Below are 19761 nucleotides of genomic sequence, written 5' to 3'. Positions count from 1 at the left end.
TTCCAGAAATGTGTGAGTGGTTGGCCACTGTGATTTGCCCTAGTGAACTATGGGGTGGGTTAATGAAATAGCTTGACAATGCCACTGATCATTGATTGTGCTTCGATTCCCAGCGCTGTCTGTAAGGAGTTTGTATATTCTCCCTGTGGTCCTGTGGGTTTCCTCTGGATGCTCCAATTTCTTCCCGCATTCCAAAGACACGTGGTTAGGGTTAGTGATTTGTGAGCATGCTATGTTGGTGCTGGAGGCATGACAACTCTTGTGGGCTGCCCCAGCACAATCCTCGGACTGCGTTGGCCGTTGATGCTAAATGATGAACTTTGCTGTCTGTTTCGATGTACGTGTAACAAATAAAGCTAATCTTGATCTTGAAATGGTAGAATCTAGCTTGTTTGGGGGTGAAGATGGGGGAAGAGGGGAGAGGGGGAATTGTGTTGATAAGAATTTCAAGGAGAATGAGTTGGGAACTGATCAATGGAAATGGGTGCTTAATTGTAGGTGTGGACTTAGTGAGCCAAAGGACCTGTTTCTACACTGTATCTCTCTCTATGACTCTGTAGAACATCCGTTTGCCAAAGCCAAGAGCAATGCAGCTTTAAATATTAGTCAGCGAGCACAGAAAGGTGATAAACTATCCACAGCTGAAGTCACAACACTGTCAAAATCCTTTAATACTGCCAGTAATTATTTTTTTCTCTCATTAACAAAAGCAAAGTACTGCAGAAAAAGAAAACCCAAAATGCAGGAAATAGTTAGCAGGTCAGGCAGCATCTGTGGAGAGAGGAGAGAGAAACAGTATTAACCTTTGGTAATTCGGTAAATTTAGGTCAAAGCTCTTTTAACAAAACTTGTGTCAAAGATAGCACTGTGTAATATTAACTGTTCATCCCTTAACAAATGCTGCCTGACTTGCTGAGAATTTTCAGTCAATTCTCAGATTGAATGAGAACTTGTTTGAATGTTTAAAATCAATTCAGATTTATTGCTCATTTCTTCTCAAGGAGGTGGTGGTGAGTCACTTTCTTGACAGTAGCAGTGGGTTTGATTCAAACAAGTAACTTGCTAACCAATTTCAGGACATGTTAGGAGTCAAACATATTGCTATAGGGGTGGAGTCTGATCACAGTAAGAGCTCCAAGTTTCGATCCTGAAATGGTATTAGAGAAACTGATGGAATTTTATAATCCAGTATTCTCTAGGTCTCTTACTAATAACTGCTTTTTATACCATGTTTATTTAACATGATACCATTTCCTTAGCTGTTGCTTTGGGAATTTGTACATATCACTGCTTCATTAGCTCAGCAAGATACTACCATATTCAGATCTTAAAATAATTGAGAATTAAAATAATTGATGAAAGAATACCTTATGAGAGTAAACTTTACAGAACATTAAATTTATTTAAATTAAGGCAAAATCTAAATTGTGCTGAAGAAACACATGTGTTTAAAACAATTTATAAGATATCCTTGAATGAACACTGAGGAATTAGAAATAGAAATACATGAAGGAATGGAGAGAGTCAAGTGAGGTGACATCAAGCCTGATTGAATAAATGACTTGCAAAGATTATTAAAGGATTAGTCAAGAGGTGAGGCAGAGGGAGTTTCAGAGGTTCAAAGTTCCTGAATGATCTGCTACTGTGGAGCAGTGGTGGCTGTAGGTAGGATTCACAATAGTAGAGTGAGAGGACTAAAGAATTGCACAGATGAGATACAGGAAGATTGCAGGTGGACTTGAAAGCACTTCGTAATTCAATGTGCCAGTGGCCAGATGGACAATCAAAATCAGTGACAATGAGCAAAAGGGTAGGCAGATTAAATACAGCATGGGTTAATGGAGCTTACTAAAATTGGAGGTCAAATTGGTGGCAGTGGTGAAATCAGGAGCAGAATTACAGCAAGCATATATAAGCTGCAGCAATTTGAACTGCTCTTCATTCAATTTTATGATGGACTAGCACAGAAAGAAGCCATTTGACCTATGGCTCACTCTTAATACCACTAGGTACAGACCTTCACTCCTGCTGTTCTTCTGCTGCAGTTCCAGATCTGAGAGAAAACAGTATCTTATTAGTTTCTACATAATCAAGCTACAGAAATGACTTGCAAAATCTAATCTACTTCTCCTTCAGACATGACATTAAACAATCTTGATTTTGAATCTTTAGCTCCTAGCTCCTCTCAAATTAAACATAGTTTTTTTTCTTTCGTCACAAACTGTAAAAGTTCTATAAACCTGTACTTTCAAAATTACTGTATCACCTGTTCTTCTCAGTTGTGTTTTCATCATCTTCTGTCCTTTAAAATAGAAAACACATAAGAAGGATTCCATTAATGAAAGGAAATGCTGCCTTGATGTCAGGGTGATGCCACTTAATCTACTACATCAACAACATTTACATTTTTTTCACTCCAACTCCCAGCTGTGTTCTGCTCTAGAAAATTACTAAAATTCATTCATTCCACCTAAAACGTTTGCAAATTTCGACAGATATACCATGGAGACCATTTTAACTGAGTGCATCACTGGTATGGTGGGGGGCTACTCCACAGGATCAAAGTAAGCTGCAGAGAGTTGTAAAATCAGTCAGCTCCATCATGGGCACTAGCCTCTATATTATCCAAGGAGCGGTACTTCAAAGAGGCATCATTATTAAAGACTCCACCTTAATATGGATATGCCCTATTCTTATTGCTACCGTCAGGAAGGAGGTAGGGGAGCCTGAAGGCTTCTCAGTGATTCAGGAACAGCTTCTTCCTCTCTGCCATCCAATTTGTGAATGGACTTTGAACCCATGAACACTACCTCACTACTGTTTTATTTTTATTTTTGCACTATTTATTTAACTATTTTATATATTTTTTTACTGTAATTCTGTTTCATTCGATATTATCATTATATTGCATCGTATTGCTGCCGCAAAGTTAACAAATTTAACACAGTGTGCTGGTGATATTAAACCTGATTCTGAACTCGTGGACAGAAGGCTGATATTCAACAGGATCTCAAATCCTTTGCCTAAATTGCTGGTGGCTCAGTGACCTATGTTATAGTATGGGCATTACATGAGAAATAGGATCCAGTTGTGGCCTAGTACTGGTATATCCCCTCAACACTGTAATAATCTGCCAACCTGGCTGAGTACAACGTGGCCACAGGTAAGGCACTTGGAAAAGTACAAATGTCTAGAATCTGTCTCCAAGCTGAAGTCAGGACAGGAAGGGGAAAATAAAACTGAAAAAGAAACGTGTGTTTCTACTCTGAGCTGGTTAACAAATTTTAAAATGCCCAAGAATTGTGAACTATATCAGAAAAACAGAGAAAGCATTCATGAGCTAATAATTTAACCTGAGGAGAGAAGAATTTAATGAGAGTTATGGCAAAGAGCAAAGTAAATTGGAAAGAGCTCTGATTCATTAAAGGGCAAGCTAGTTAGTATTCCATTATGAAAACTTTTTTTAATGCAATATACAACACATCATCAGTGGAAGCACAGTAAAACTCTGATAATCTGCCACCTGATTGTTTATAGTGCATAAATAAAAATAAAAGAGTAGTGAGATACTGTTCATGGGTTCAATGTCCATTCAGAAATCAGATGGCAGAGAAGAAGAAGCTGCTCCTGAATCACTGAGTGTGTGCCTTCAGGCTTCTGTACCACCGTCCTGATGGTAACAATGTCAAATGGTTTGTGCATTAGTCCAGAGCATGAGCTAGGGGTCTGAAGTCTAGGCCAGGTGTGTACAGTACTGTGAAAAAGTCTTAAAGTCATATAGACATAGCTAGGGTGCTGAAAACATCTGTTCGGTACTGTATTTGTCAACGTGGAGCAGAGAGTGAGTTTGTAAATCTGGTGGGAGTAAAGGATATTGGGAATGGTGAAGGTGGAGTGCTGCAGGAAGGGTGTGGGACAGGTGGCAGATTGTCAGGGGAGGGGGTGCCCTAGGTGCAGATATACCCAGCCTTGAGACACCCAGGCAAGGTCATCTGACTCCAAACAGTTGGTTCATTGATCATTACAGAATGTCTCTCTGGTGCTTTGCTCCCATCTCCCTTTCCCTTTTCCCAAACATGATTCCCCTCTTCCTGCCCCTTCACACCCTCAGTTTACAATAGAGACCCTTATCAGAATCAGGTTTATCATCACTCACAAATGTCATGAAGTTTTTTTTAGAAACAGTACAGTCCAGTACATAAAATTACTACAGTACTGTGCAAAAGCCTTAGGCACCCTACCTATATATATGTGACTAAGACTTTTGCACAGTACTATAGCTTGAGCCATGATCAGGGTTGGGAATATCTTGGAACATGGTACTCTAGTGGTTGGAGCTGGGTCTGTAATTATTCCATGTTTCAGCTTGTTTTGGGCAGTAGAAACATAATAACTGCCCTTTACAATCTGAAACTCACTATTTCTATTCCCTGCACAAGAGAAAATCTGCAGATGCTAGAAATCAAAACAATACACACAAAATGCTGGAAGAACTCAGCAGGACAGGCAGCATCTATAGAAAAGAGTAAACCGTCGACTTCTTGTCATGATGAAGGGTCTCGGTCCGAAACGTCGATTGTTTATTCTTTTCCATAGATGCTGTCTGGCCTGCTAAGTTCCTCCAGCATTTTATGTGTAGTTCTATCTCCCACTCCATTCATAGTCATCAGGTTCACTAACAAATCTATTATACCACTGCATAATGTGTAAAAGAAAAGTGAAATGAAAATGTTTGGATGTCTAGTAATCTCAAAAATCTGCTAATCCGGCACAACCAAAATCTGCAGGTGTTGTATTGTGAAGTTTTACTGTGAAACAATCATACCAGCCTTAAATAAAAACTAATACAAGAACCATCATAAGGAAATGAAAGAAGCAGTGTGATTATTTACCTGTTCTTTTTAGCCTTGATTCTTTCTTCTTCAAATCTGAAAGTTAGAAAAGCTGGGATTTATCCATTATTTCATCAGATCTGTGAAACTTATCAAACCACTTCACATGTATTTAGACTTGGAACAAAAACCCTGCAAACACTAGTGCTCTGTTTGTGTAGCCAAACTGAGAGAGAGGGAAGTGACAGTTTCCATCACATCCAACGGGTGATGATGAGAGAGACAGCAAGATCTGGGTAGCCTGTCAAGGTGGGCAAGCCCTGCCAGTCCATAGTAGAGGCCTACAGTCACAGTGCCGGTAGGCTGCCGCCCCAAGCCCAACATCTCAGTACTGAATGGCTGCTCCACTGACTGCTCATACAGCATCAACTCCCACAAGCAGTCTCTGTACACTAGATCCATGCCACATTCCCAGCAGCCTTTACGTTACATAAACCTTTATCATAAGCTCGAGATTCTGCAGATACTGGACATCCAGAGCAACACACAGAAAATGCTGGAGGAATTTAGCAGGTCAGGCAGCAGCCATCTACCAAACGTGGAGTTTCTCAGTGGCCAACAACTTTAGTTCCTATCCCCATTCCTGTTTTGACATGTCAGTCTATGGCTTCCTCTTCTGCCATAGAGGCTACACACAGGACGGAGGAATAACATCTCCTATTCCGTCTAGGTAGCCTCCAACCTGATGGCATGAGATTGATTTCTCCTTCTGGTAAACTTATTTCCCTTACCCCCTCCCTCTTCTATTCTCCACTCTGGCCTCTTACCTCTTATCCTCAACTGCCTAACACCTCCCCATGATGCTCCTCCTTCTTCCCTTTCTCGCATGGTCTACATTCCTCTCCTACCAGCTTCCTCCTTCTCCAACCCTTAACCTTTCCCACCTTCCTCTATCGCTTTCTAGCTAATACTTCTTCCCCTCACGCCACCTTTTTATTCTAGTAAATCGAAACGTTCACTGTTTACTCTTTCCCATAGATGCTGTCCGACCTGCTGAGTTCCTCCAGTGTTTTTTTGTGTTTTGCTTTTTATTCTAGTATCTTCCCCTTCCTTTCCAGTCCTAAAGAAGGGATTCAGCGCAAAACATGGACTATTTATTCATTTCCATGATCTGCTAAGTGCCTCCAGCATTTTGTGTGTGTTAACCTTTTATTAGTTCTGATTTAATTACCACACTCACTCCTGGGATTGAGCACTAAGTGAAAAACCAGCGTATTTAAAGCTGAGGTCAAATCCTGTGTGGTTCTGGTGAAAACTCTTTTCCTGATCATAAATTCAATAACACAACCACATTGCTACAGGATCCCAAGTTAATCCATATATCAAACCAGTAAACCAGGCCAAAGTTCCATCTCATCCAGTCATTTTCCCTTTTCTTCTGAACGCATTGACCTTTGCTAAGTCATAGTTTCTCAGTGGGTGTGCAGCTTGTGGCTCTCTCTGTATCTTTGCTAAGAAATTGCATGTACAAGAATGAGTGGTGAGTGCTAGCCAATGGCTTCAGTCCTGCATGTACTGCAGGTCATGTGCTGGATCCTTCAATAAAAGGGGGAGGACAAAATAGATCAACTTTATTTTTTATTTGTTTATGCTGGTGTTCATTATTGGCAAGGTAAGTGTTTAATCCTTCTCTTAGCTATTCCTCAAGAGGGCATTTTAGAGTTGACCACAATGCTGTGGGTTTAGAGTCACACAAAAGGTAAACTTGACAAGGGTGATAGATTCCCTTCCTCTACGAACAGTGATGAGCCAGATGGGGCTTTAATACAAGTGGTAGGTTCTTCGTAACTGTTACTGTGTTTAATTCCAGATTTATTTAAGTACTTAAATTTGAATTCCTCAGTTGCTTAAGGGTATTTGAGTGCAGGCCACCAAATGCCTCCTGACTCCAGTTCAGTATTCTGACTGCTTGGCTACCACATCCAATTCTCATCCATTACAAAGTCAGGTCACTGAACAGACACTTGGATTGGGAGCCAAGTCTGTTTCTCGTCCGTGTACTAAAGTTTATTGCTGTATAACCACAAGTGAGTACAGATTTGCAACTGACCTTTTAGTGCCTATAAACTTGGTATCACACTGTTCAACGCCTTCAAAGCTGAGCCATTTGAAGGAACCTTCACAAAGCTTCTCAGAACAAGACATAAAACGTTTTTAAAAGTCTGTTGGATGTGACCAGTGTTCATACGTACTGTAAGACACACTCTGGGATCTGCATCTGTTCCATTGGAATGACCTGCTCCAGTTCAGACAGAGTGTAAGCGTACTGAATCTTACTCATGAACTTAACACTGAAAAACAATGCAGGCAGAAACAGGTCAATTAAAGATGTTCAATAGAATTAATTCCATCAATGCATCTCAGCAAACAAGCCCTTAATTCATTGCATCTCATTTGCCATAGACCTCAGATTACATCCAGTAGTAGAATCATTGTACTGTTAACCACAAGCCATTCAGCCCATTGATTCCATGATAGTCTTTAAAGACAAATCAAATTAGTCTCATTCCCCTGCTCTGCAGTCCTACAAACTAATTCCACTCAGCTGTTAATTCAATTGTTATTAAGTTTTCTTAAGTAGGTAGTTTCCATTATAGTCTTCAAAGGGGAATTGGATAAATATACAGACAAGAAAAATAAATTGCAAAGCTATGGAGAAAGGGCCAGAGGGTGGAATACAAGAGTTGCTCGGATAGAAAGCCAGCACTGGCACAATGGGCCTAACTATAATCATTCAGTGATTCTCTAATTCCTTTTTGAAATCCCGGTACAGGTAGTTGGTTCCAAATCATATCCAGTATCCAGTTTCAACTTCAAGGTAATGTGTTGTTTCCACACCTTGCATCATTTCCCTATCATCTGATCACTGACCCACTCACTACTGGGAGTAGGTTCTCTCTATTGACACTCCATCAATCCCTCATGGCCATTTGCACCCCTGTCAGATCTCCCCTTGGCCTTTGTCTCCATTCGGACAACAACCACAAGTACAGTCGGCCCTCCTTATCCGTGAATTCCGCATGCGTGAATTCAAGCAACCGCGAATTGCGAAAACCCGGAAGTGCTCTTCCAGCACTTGTTGTTCGAGCATGTACAGACTTTTTTTTCTTGTCATTATTCCATAAACAATGCAGTATAACAACTATTCTACATAGCATTTACATTGTATTAGGTATTATAAGTAATCTGAACTGATTTAAAGTATACGGGAGGATGTGCGTGGGTTATCATGGATCGGGATCGAAAAAAATCATAAGTTCTCTTACAAAGTAATTCGGAACAAGTACATCCGGTATTATTTAGCGTCAGTTAGTCAAACATTTGTCTTAGTATATAGTATATATTTTACCTTTCTAAGCATATAAAACATTTAAGAACGTATGTTGCAGCGCCGGGCTCGGGAACGAGATTTCCCGAGTTTGATCCAATGACAGATCACTCCCAAGTGCACTCTCCACCGTGCCGGGTTGATGTGGAGGATCAAAAACCCAAAACCCAATAATTAAACCACTGCATTGCTTCGTAATAATTGTAGCTTTCATCAGGACAGAGCCTTTTCTCACTTTATCCTTTAAAATTGTTCCGATCATTGACCGACGTAGCCTAACGCTTTTCCAATGACTGATGGCTTTTCACCTCTTTCCAATCACTTTATTATTTCCACTTTATTTTCAATTGTGATCGTAGATTATTTTCGTGAACAGAAACACTGCGGATTCAGAGGTCTGCCGCCGGGTACTAATGTCCACTGCACTGAGACAAGTTAAATAAGGTCTGGCGTTCCGCTGGGTCCTAAGATCCACCGTATTGACACAGGTTGAATAAGGGACTTGAGCATCTGCAAATTTTGGTATCCGCAAGGGGTCCTGGAACCAATCCCTCGAGGATAAGGTGGGCTGACTGTATTCTTGTTTAGTCTTACAGTTGAATGCCCTCATGCCCAGAACCATTTGGCTAAGTCTCCTGCATCCTGCACTCTTGGAACATTCCCAAAGTTTGACAGTCAGAGCTGGGTGCAATACATCAGTTGTGGCCTAACTAGTGTCAAGCATACTGTAGTCTCAACACTCGTGTATTTGTATTCCTATTTATGAAGGCACATTTTACTAATTGATCTCTCAAAACATCAAAGATTTATACACTCAAATAACCAGGCTTCCATATATTGAATGCTTTAGAACTATGCTACTTAGTTCATATTAGTCCTCATTATTTGGCATAATGTATCATGTTAAATTAATAAACTTTATCTGCCACTTATTCATCCATTCATCCCTCTAACATTTTATTGTTATCTTGCTCATAGTTTATAACACTTCCAATGTTTGCATCACTTGCATATCTTACCTCATGTACCCTAAACCAAGGCAGCAGCTGATGTCAAAAACAGTGAACCTAGCATTGATGGCTAAAGAATATCTCAGTACGCTCCTTCAGTCTGATAAAGAGTTTGCTTTCTTTTAAGATTCATTGAGAAGATTTGGAGAGGGTCGAGAAGAGGTTCATCAGGATGTTGCCTGGAATGGGGGTATTACCTACAAGGAGAGGTTGGATTGTTCTCTCTGGAGCATCGGAGGCTGAGGGGAAAACCTGATACAAGAATAAAAAAAATTAGGAGAGGCATAGATTAGGGAGATTGTCAGTCATTTTCCCAGGGTGGGAATGTCAAACATTAGAGGGTGTAGGTTTAAGGTGAGAGAGGGAAAGTTTAAAGGAGATTTGCAGTACATATTTTTTGTGCCTGGGAATATGCTGTCAGGGAGATGGTACGATAACAATGTCTAAGAGGCTGATACAGACAGGTACATGAACAGGCAGGGAATAAGGAGGAATATGGACCATGTGCAGGCAGATAAGGTTGATTTAGATTGGCATCATTTAGTTGGCCAAAAGGTCTGTTCCTTGGCTGTGCTATTCCATGTCATTGCTGACAAGACCAGTATTTATTGCCTACCTCTTCTTGCTTCCTGAACATGGCATACTTGTCCATTTCAGAGAGTAGTTAAGGGTCAACCATGTTGTTTTGTGTTATAGGTGGACCAGAATGGGGAATGATGTCATAATTACTTACAAAGGAATTGGTGAATCAGGTGGATCTATAATTTAAATTCCCCCCACTTCTGTATTTGGTATTTTATAGCACATGACTCCAATTCATCAGTTCAGAGCTTTAGATTATCAGTATGAAAACATAAACAAAATCCTACCATAGGAATGTTTCTCTGAAGGCTGCTGGTGATAGAGCTGACTGTAATCCTCAGAATGCAGAAACATTCCATAGCTTAATAGCACAAATCTTGCTTGTTTCATTAGTAGGGTTTATTTTCCGGTTTGTTTTTTTTTCATTGTTTACTTGGTTAAATATTGTGGCAGTTCAGCTGCAGCAGGATTAGTTTACACAGAGTGGTAGGTGCATGGAATGTGCTGCCAACGGTGGTGGAGGTAGAGACAGATACAGTCGAGACATTTCAGAATCAGAAAGAGACTCTTTAGATAGGCACATGGATGAAAGAAAAATGGAGTGCTATACGAGATTGATCTTAAGAGTAGGTTAAAACAACAGCACAACATCATGGGCCAAAGGGCCTATACAGTGCTGTATGTAATATGTTCTAACACAACAAAGGTGAACACCTCTGTAGCAGCAGCTGAAGCCCAATAATGGCAGTGTCAGCAGTTAGCATGACGCTATTACAGCTCAGGGTGTAGAACTTCAGAGTTCAATTCCAATGTGCTCTGTAAAGAGTCTATATATTCTCCCCATAGAATGTGTAATTTTTCTCCAGATGTTCCAGGTTCCTCTCACAGTCCAAAGATGTACCAGTTGGTAGGTTAATAGGTCATTGGAAGATGTCCCGTCATTAGACTAGGGTTGAGTCAGGGTTTGCTGGGGCTATGCAGCTCAAAGGGCCAAGCAGGGCCTCTTTGTGCTGTATCTCTAAATACATAAATAAAATAACCTCCTCTGATGAGCACCATCTATATCTTGTCCACGTCCCCAACCCAAACCATTGCCCAAGGCTGATCTCTCCTGTTAAGTCCCCAGGCAAAACTCCCTGATCCCCCTCCTGCCATGACACTCATCGAGGATGCCCCTCGGTCTGATTGTATCTCTCCTCCTCCAACAAGCGATATTGTAGCCTTAGTACTAAACTTCACCCTACTCAGGAATCGCAATTTACCAACTAGACTGGAATATTTATGTATTAGTTCATTATGACATTAATCCTCTGATCAACTGCTGCAACCTTTATACATGTCAATCTTGGAAATGTTCTCTTTAACTTAGTAGCCTATTATGATATACAGCTACTGGCAACAGCCATGGATGGGGATTTTACTGTTAGCATAGCATGACCACAGTCAAATAGATATGTGACAGTTATAACTCATTACCTAATAAATGGCCTGGATATTGCCAGCACAGTCCTAATAAACCACGATGGGTGAACGATTATTAATGACTTTAGGTTCTTCCTTAACCTGTTGGTTGGAAACAGAAAATCTGTGGTCAGTGTTATACTTCACATAAGTCCCTAAACAGAAACAGAACTTTGGGAGGTATCTTGGCTCCATTAGTTCAATCTTTCAAAGAGAGTTTCACTTCAAAAAAATCTAACTACATTTTACCCGACTCCGCAGCATTAATAGGAAACCACAGCAGCTAACTCTCACAGACAACTCCACAAAAGTCATGAGATCAGATGTTAATTTTTCTGTGCTACAGTAATTTGATGATTTTTTTCCCAGAACAGAGAAAATTGGATGCCCATCAGAAATGTTATGAGTGAAACAGATGTCATTTGATTAGAAAGGGCCTTGATTTTAACTCTCCCTTGAAAGATAATGTTGCAGCTTATTTCAATTTTAATTAGGCCATTCAGCCCATGATGTCTCCTCTGACATTCGATCATGGCTGATTTATTATTCCTCTCAGTTCCTTTCTCCTGCCTTCTCCCTGTAATCTTTGACACCCTGATTAAAGAGAACCTATCAACCACCATTTTAAATATACCCGATGACTTGGCCTCCATGCCATCTGTGGCAGAGAATTCCACAAATTCACGACTCTCTAGCTAAAGAAATTCTTCATCTCTGTTCTTACTACTGGAAATATCCTCTCCACGTCCACTCTGTCTAGGCCTTTCAATGTTCGACAGGTTTCAATAAGATCCCCCTCTTCCTTCTAAATTCCACGAGTACAAGCTCAGAGCCAAGCCATCAAATGCTCCTCATATGTTAACCCTTTCATTTATGGAATCATTTTCATAAAGTTCCTCTGGACCCTCTCCAAAGCCAACACATCCTATCTTAGATAAAGGACCCAAACTTGCTTAGAATACTCCAAATATGATCTGACCAAGGTCTTATAAAGCCTCAACATTAAATCCTTGCTTTCATCAGAGATAATACACCAGGCAGGCTGTAGTAAGTGACAACCTCCAAATGAGATCCTTTCAATAGTTCCGGTTAATATCAGAGAAATATATACAACATACATCCTGAAATTCTTGTCCTTTGCAGACCTGTTCTTTCCAGGTGAATGCTGGGAAATGGTCAGTTACCAACATTGAGGGAATAATGATTGCCAAAAGGTAAAACTGAAGCTTGTGTGTGAATGTTGGCAGTAGCAGGGTATTGAATTGGGTAAGTAGACAGTAGAGGATGGACTGAGAGTTGGAGCACACCACAGAGGAATTAGGAAAACGCTTATTCTGGAGACGTTGAACAGATGTTGTGGGCTGAGAGATATGAATAATGAGGGAGCTTTAGTAATGTTACAGCTATATAAGACCTTTGTCAGACTCCACTTGGAGAATTGGGTTCAGTTCTGGTCATCTCACTACAGGAAGGATGTGAATACTATAGAGAGAGTGCAGAGGAAATTTACAAGTTAGTTGCCTGGATTGGAGAGTGGGCCTTATGAGAATAGGTTGAGTGAACTTAACCTTTTCTTCTTGGAGCGACAGAGGATGAGAGGTGATGTGATAGAGGTGTATAAGATGATGAGGGGCATTGATCATGTGGATAGCCAGAGGCTTTTTCCCAGCGCTGAAATGGCTAACATGAGGGGGCATAGTTTTAAGGTGCTGGAAGTTGGTACAAGGGGGATGTCAGGGGTAAAGTTTTTCACACAGAGAATGGTGAGTGTATGGAATTCACAGCCAGCGATGGTGGTCGAGATGGATACAATATGGTCTTTTAAGAGACTCTTAGATAGGTATGTGGAGTTTAGAAAAATAGAGGGCTATCCAGTAGGGAAATTCTAGGCAGTTTCTAGAGTAGGTTACATTGTTGGCACAACATTGTGGGCTGAAGGGCCTGTAATGTGCTGTATATTTCTATGTTCTATGTTCTATATCCTAGTACTCTCAAAATGAATGCTAACATTGTATTTGCTTTCCTTACTACCAACTCAACCTGCAAGTTAACCTCAGAGAAATCCTGCATCAGGACTCCCAAGTCCCTTTGCACCTCCAATTTCTGAATTTTCTCCCCATCTAAAAAATTGTCTGTGCCTTTATTCCCTCCACCAAAGTGGATGACCACATAGTTCCCTACTCTGCACTCCATCAACCATTTCTTTGCCCATTCTCCTAATCTGTCCCTTCTGCAGACTCCCTATTTACTCAACACTGGACTAGAATGGCATTCACAGCAATGATTTGCTGAACATGAAAATGGGTGCAAAATGTAAGAAAATCCCACTGTTTGAAAGGTTTAAAGCACATTAAGGGAAGAAGAGAAATGTCAAACCAGAGAACATTTGGTCCATTGGAACTACTTATTGTTAGTTACACTACATCTTGTCACACTCTATTTTGCATACGTTTAAGCCCATTTCCTGCCTGGTTGATTATCGTAGACAAATTACTGATTCTGTGAAGAGGTTTTTTATTTGTGCTTGGGCATGCAAAATTTATCAGAGTGGATCTTCTTATACCAACCACTGGTAATAACATTCACCCATTTATCCCTTAGATAATGCACTTCTCATCCAAACTCATTTGATGCAATCTGTTATGGTGATCACACAGTTTGCTCATTGTTAATTGTGATCTGCAGGTTGATTTTCTCTTTGAAGATCAGTGGAAATACACTGAGAAAAGCTGGTGCATTGTTTTATCAGTCATCAATGCAATTTACCCTTGCAATTTATTGATAATGATTTGTATATTTGACATCTGGATTTAGTCCAAGTTACTTACAAAGACAGGAATTTTCAGTAGCAACTGATATAATTCATGAATTGTGGCTTGAACAAATGATTAATATTAATTCCAATTATTAATTTTGATACAAGTGTTTATTATTGATGGTGTAATATTTCACAAAGGGGTACTGGATATTGTTCACAGTGATTAGTGCTTAGTGATAGTGGCCAGTTCAGATTATTCATGGTGTTCCAATAGATTCACCAATAGTGAAACACTTCATTTATAGAGATTGGTGCAATTTATTAATATTGGCTGGTTTTATTCTTTAAATGTAGACATTATGCTTCATTAGGTGATTTATTTTCATATTAACAGTGTTGCTGCACTTAGGTATAGTAAATAATCAATGCTGCTTATTAATGACAACTGGTACAACTTGGTTTGGATTTTACTGCACTAACTGTCTGTGTTTCCAGAACAGCTTGCTGGATGAAAGCATCCTGGATGTCTTTGACAGGTCCTGCATAGTGGAAGGGTTTTGAGGATATAATCAAGTCACATGGATGGGGCAGAACCACACTAACTGATGAAGCCATTGAGAGCATCTTTTGACAGATGGCAAAATCAAGCTGCCAGGTCTACCATCTGTCAAGCTTGCAAGTTTTCAATTAATCTGAATGGTCCTGATGTTCAGAAATGTTTAAAAGCTGTGGAATATAAAATAAACAGTTAAAAGTAAAAATGCATAAAGAAAATAAGCAATAAATAAAATTACCTCAGAACATTTAAATTAAGAAAAAAAACTGATGCAAAACCAAATAATTGTGCACATGAAGAACCTTATTATAATTATTGAAATTAAAAAGCATGGTCTGATTTGTGGCTTTTCTGTAAAATGAATTTAATTGCAGTGTTCAATCACCAGAAAAACTAAGTCTACAAACTGATCAATGACCAGTGAGCTGCTTTAATTGATTCCATCCTGGTGTTCTGGATCTAGGGCCTGAGATTTCAGTAGCACTCGTGACCACCAGTGAATCAACCACACAAAGAGCCATTTCTTATCCTTAATGGCCTGCACCATTGCAGAGAATGCAAGGGAAAATAAGAGAGTCTGGGGCCCAGGTTGGATCCGATAAGATGTGGGAGATGTATAACCACATTGTCTCTGGGAAAAATCAATTCCCATCTGCTTAATACTGAAATGAAGTCAATGCACCAACATCTGTATGTGTGTGGATTGTCATTCCTTGAAATAATTATTTCAAAATGTTTGCCTTTCAAAATAATACATTAATTGTTCATGATATTTCATCTTCTATCTTAATCCTATATGTATGATCTAGTTTTTGTGCTTAAAAACGTTTAAAATGTGTTTCTTTAGTTTCCAGTTTGTCGTTACTGAGAGCTCTTTGATTTGGTCGGCTCTGTTTGTTTGATGAAGAAATCTGTTGGTGGGTCCCACAGATGCCCTGGAACAGCTACCTGACAATAACTTACATTGAGGGAAGTGAAACCGATGTCATGGAGATGTCAGCTTTTTATAGACACTTGTTGAATTCAATGATGAATACTAACAAACACAAATCATTTGATCACTTTGCAAGCTTGACCAGAGATTAATTGAAAATTCCATGAGAAGGAGCAAAGATATGCTTTGCTGAGACGGAAGTAGGGGAGGAAGCTGGAGATAATGCCTTAATGCCATTACTAGTCTTAACTTCTTTATCAAGAGAGTAGTAACAGACTGATAGATTTTACTCCTACCTTCTGTCTATCATCTGGTAACACTTCTTCAGCCATCCCAGGCCTGGCATCCTCCTGCGAGGTGTAGCCCCATTCAGGTATACAATCATGTAGTCTTCAGCAACTAGCAACTCCAAGATGCTGATCACATACCTGAGAGACAGGAAAAGAAAAAGAATTAGAATAAGAATCACATGGCCAAAATCCAAGCAGTTAACTTTCATTTTAATGTTCACTAGATGGGTCCTGATTCTACATGTATCAACAATATTCAGGTTGCCTGCTTAAGTATCAGTTTCTTATCCGCATTTGACTGGATGTAGCAGAGTTGCACACAGGCACACGTCCACATGCATCCCTACACTCACACAAAAGAATTACTATGCGCAAGGCAAGAGCACCCAACTGCACAAATGCACACTTTGAAGCACAAACCCCATGCAGCTGATATTGATATGATTTCTTCTCTTCGGTATTCTCCATCTTGCTTCAGAACTGCCATTAATATGCCACCCAGATTACCACCCATCAAGGACTTCCCTTGCAAATAATGTTGCCTCCCAATGCTTTTTATCTTTTTCAAGATGCTGCATGAATTTCTCCAAATCTCTAACTTGCTACATTATCAAGAAAGCACTAACTAAATGGAAAAATCATGTTCTCTGTGTTCATTAAATATTGTCATCATCATCCTTGCCCTATCTGTTGTATTCATCACAGTCCAGCCCCACATCATCCTTTTGCAATCACCTTGCTTGATTCTACCCTTACTGTTTTGAAAAGGCTATTGAAAACTTCCAACTCCTGCTATAAACCTTGTACTTTTCCCATTTGTGTATTTAAAATTTGAGTAATATTGTAAATATATTGTTTGCTTAAACATTCTTTGTTTAAATAAATCATGGGTTACATGTAAAAGTATGTGAATGGCATATGTCATTATGCCACCACGTCATAAGTGTATGCCTTGCTAAAGTGTTTTTCTTTCAAATAATTTTATGTTTTAGAGTTACAAAACATCACAAGTGGTGCAGGAGAAGTCTGAAACAAATCTGAGATGATGCACCTGTTGAAGTGCAGTGAAATGTTCAAGTAAAAAAATGTGCAGCAAGATGTTCCACTTAAATAAAAATTGCAGCAAAATGTTAGGGTTTTTAAAAACACAGCTTGTTTCTTTGGAAAGGGACAGAGAAGTTCAAGTTTAAAATAAAACGGGAGAAAACAGATGAATTCACAGGTTCATAAACAGTGAGTACCAGGTGATAATGATCATAAATTTTTAAAAAAGCAGAAATGGTTGGCTACATCAGAAAGATAGATGCATTGAATTGCACAAGAACTAATTGGGCAGTGTTTTAAAGCAAATGGAAAGGTGGGAAAGCATGTAGTTTGCTTAGAAGTTTAATAGCTCCATCCAAACCAGCTGAAATGAGGATTGCTGATATTGTGAAAGTAAAGCAAGAACATTTAGAACTGCACCCATCGTTGATTGCAGAAAGCTTTAGGTTTCAAAAGGAAGGGGAATCCATTTCAGTATATGGGGCTAATTTGAAGAAATTGTCCAAGAGTTATGAGTTCAGTCATGGGCTTAATGATGTACTGACAGAGTTTAGTTTGTGGAATCTTACAGGAAAGTATTCAAAAGTGGCTCCTAACTGAAGCACAACTCATATTTTAAAGAACAGTTGAAATTACTGTATTGATGTAAACAACAGATAGAGACACAATTGAGTGCAGTCAGGAATGAACGTAAGCAGGAGCAAAATTGCAACATCTGAACAGAAACCAGCCAAACAAATTGTGTTGGGTCAGTGGCTCACATACACCAGACTAATGCAGCTTTAATGGTGAAACATGCAGAAAATGCAACAAAGTAGGGCACATACAAAGAGTATGTCAGGCAGACAAAAATAAATGGTTTGCATAGGGAAGAGAAAATGCTAAAAAGTCAAGTTGCCATTTCAAAAAGAGCAATAATTTGCATCCTGATGATGGAACATCTGATAATGATGAGAGTGACACAGGACTGGGTGGCCATGAGATTTAAATGTTAAAACTAACAACAGACAAGCAATGTGGCTTACACCAGAAGTGAATGGCAAATTAATTAAAATGAAATTGGACATGTGCTCCGATACTTCAGTCATTCCACTACTACCAAGAACAAGCTGCATCGTGGTAAAAACAGGAGGGCCATCATTGTAGGGCCTGCTGAGTTCCTCCGGTATTTTGTGTGTGTTGCTAGTATTTCCATGATTGTCAGCCTCAATTCAATCTTGTATTTGTGTCCACCAGGAAACAGAGCCACATCTCTGAATTCGTATTGTTGCTGTTAATGGAACACCCTTCTATAGATTGAAAATGGACACTTGATAATCAGTAATGAGGGTAAACTCTCTCCCATACAAGTTTTGGTTGAAACATTTTACACCCCAAAGCAGAGTCAAGTTGCCCCATTTTTACCAACTCCAGGATGAACTTGCTCTTGATGGAGGTTGCCGTGTGCACGGATTGAGAGTTGTGATAACACCCAAGCTGAGAGTGTTGGAGGAGCTACATGCTGGCCACCTCGAAGCTTAGTCTACTGGTCTAGGACAGATCAGCAAATTGAGCAGTTCACTATACCAACATGTCCAGAACATGCCAAGAGCAGTGCCTCTCCGTCCCTGGGAATGGCCTGAATTACCCTGGCAGAGGATTCATGTGGACTGTTCATGGGCACCAATTTCTTTGTAGTAGTGAATGCACTACAAAGTGGCCAGAAGTGTTCCTAATGGACTCCACTACAGCTTTGCACACTGTTGATGTGTTGAGAATTCTCTTCTCAAAGACTGGTGTTCCAGAGCACTTAGTCAGTGACAACAGGCCACAGTTTGTTGCCGAACAGTTTCAGTCATTCCTGAAAATGAATGGAATGAGACATATTGTATCTGCACTGTCCCATCTAGTTACAAACGGCTTCTTGGAAAGGTTTGTCCAGTCCAAAGAAGGCACTGCAAGCAACGTCAGCAGAACACACTACACTGACACTGAACCAGAAGCTCACAAATTTCGTTCTTGCATATTGTAATATAGTACACTCCACAACCAACAACGCACCAGCTAATCTGTTCCTGGGACATCCCTTGACTTCACTCTTCAATCTCAGGAAGAGTATGTAAGGCAAACAGCTGACACAAATGAGGGCTCTTTTGATGTTTCACTCCTGGACAAGCAGTCCTGGCAAGATACTACAGAGGTGATCAAAAAGTGGGTGCTTGGAAAGATTAGGGATGGAACTGGACCATTCTCTTATGCAGTGCGGATTGTGAGAAGACACATCGATCAGTTGAAGACAGTAGGGTCAATTATTAGAGAAGAAAGGTGGTCAGAGCTGTCAGAGCCATTTCCTGCAGTCCCAGTCAACTCCTCAGCCACCATGGAGAAGACACTGGAACCTGAGATTGTTTCACTTCCACAAATTTCACCTGCCAAGCAGAGTGACCCTATCCCTACCCATCGTCATTATCCCACAAGAGTAAGAAATCCTCCACAGTGATTAAGTCTTCAGGCCTGAATGGGACAATTTAAAATTTACTATGCTGTAGGTGTCTATATAACAGTTGTATAGAATATATGTACTGTCTATACTGTAAGTTGAGATGCATTCTATATTGAGTTGGAGTTTATAGCTAAACAGGGAGAACTGCTGTGTATTTAATATTTCAGTAATATTTGAGTAATATTGTAAATATATTGTTAGGTTAAGCATGCTTTGTTTAAATTATGGGTTATATGTAAAAGTACATTAATGGCATATGTCATTACGCCACCACATCATGAGTGTACACTTCGCTAAAGTAAAGAAATGAAACATAGACATTCTCCCGGTCTCCTTGTGTTTTTCTTTCAATTAGTTTTATGTTTTGGATTTACAAAACATAATATCATTAAACTTATCTTTCTTCCCAGCTGGAGTCTGAAAG

General features: G+C 39.8%; 1 protein-coding gene across 3 annotated transcripts in view; it reads right to left on the bottom strand.

The window, feature by feature from the left end:
- LOC140739978 (caytaxin-like) overlaps nucleotides 1-19761 on the bottom strand; it is a 40434-nt gene that overhangs the window by 3304 nt on the left and 17369 nt on the right. For 2 of the 3 annotated variants that reach the window (XM_073068705.1, XM_073068707.1), the window contains 7 exons: nucleotides 15818-15949; nucleotides 11289-11375; nucleotides 7085-7183; nucleotides 4893-4928; nucleotides 2267-2302; nucleotides 2018-2053; nucleotides 654-771 (listed from right to left, as the gene is read on the bottom strand). In XM_073068705.1, coding sequence (XP_072924806.1) covers nucleotides 2020-2053; nucleotides 2267-2302; nucleotides 4893-4928; nucleotides 7085-7183; nucleotides 11289-11375; nucleotides 15818-15949 — 424 coding nt within the window. In that variant the 3' untranslated portion in view covers nucleotides 654-771; nucleotides 2018-2019. Of the gene's footprint in view, nucleotides 1-653; nucleotides 772-2017; nucleotides 2054-2266; nucleotides 2303-4892; nucleotides 4929-7084; nucleotides 7184-11288; nucleotides 11376-15817; nucleotides 15950-19761 lie in introns of those variants that run through there. The other variant, XM_073068706.1, reaches the window with a different exon arrangement.

The sequence above is a fragment of the Hemitrygon akajei genome, chromosome 16, assembly GCF_048418815.1.
Source record: "Hemitrygon akajei chromosome 16, sHemAka1.3, whole genome shotgun sequence".
Taxonomy (NCBI): Eukaryota; Metazoa; Chordata; class Chondrichthyes; order Myliobatiformes; family Dasyatidae; genus Hemitrygon; species Hemitrygon akajei.
Note: the sequence above shows the minus strand (reverse complement) of the source record. Positions and strands in the feature narration are given on the sequence as shown.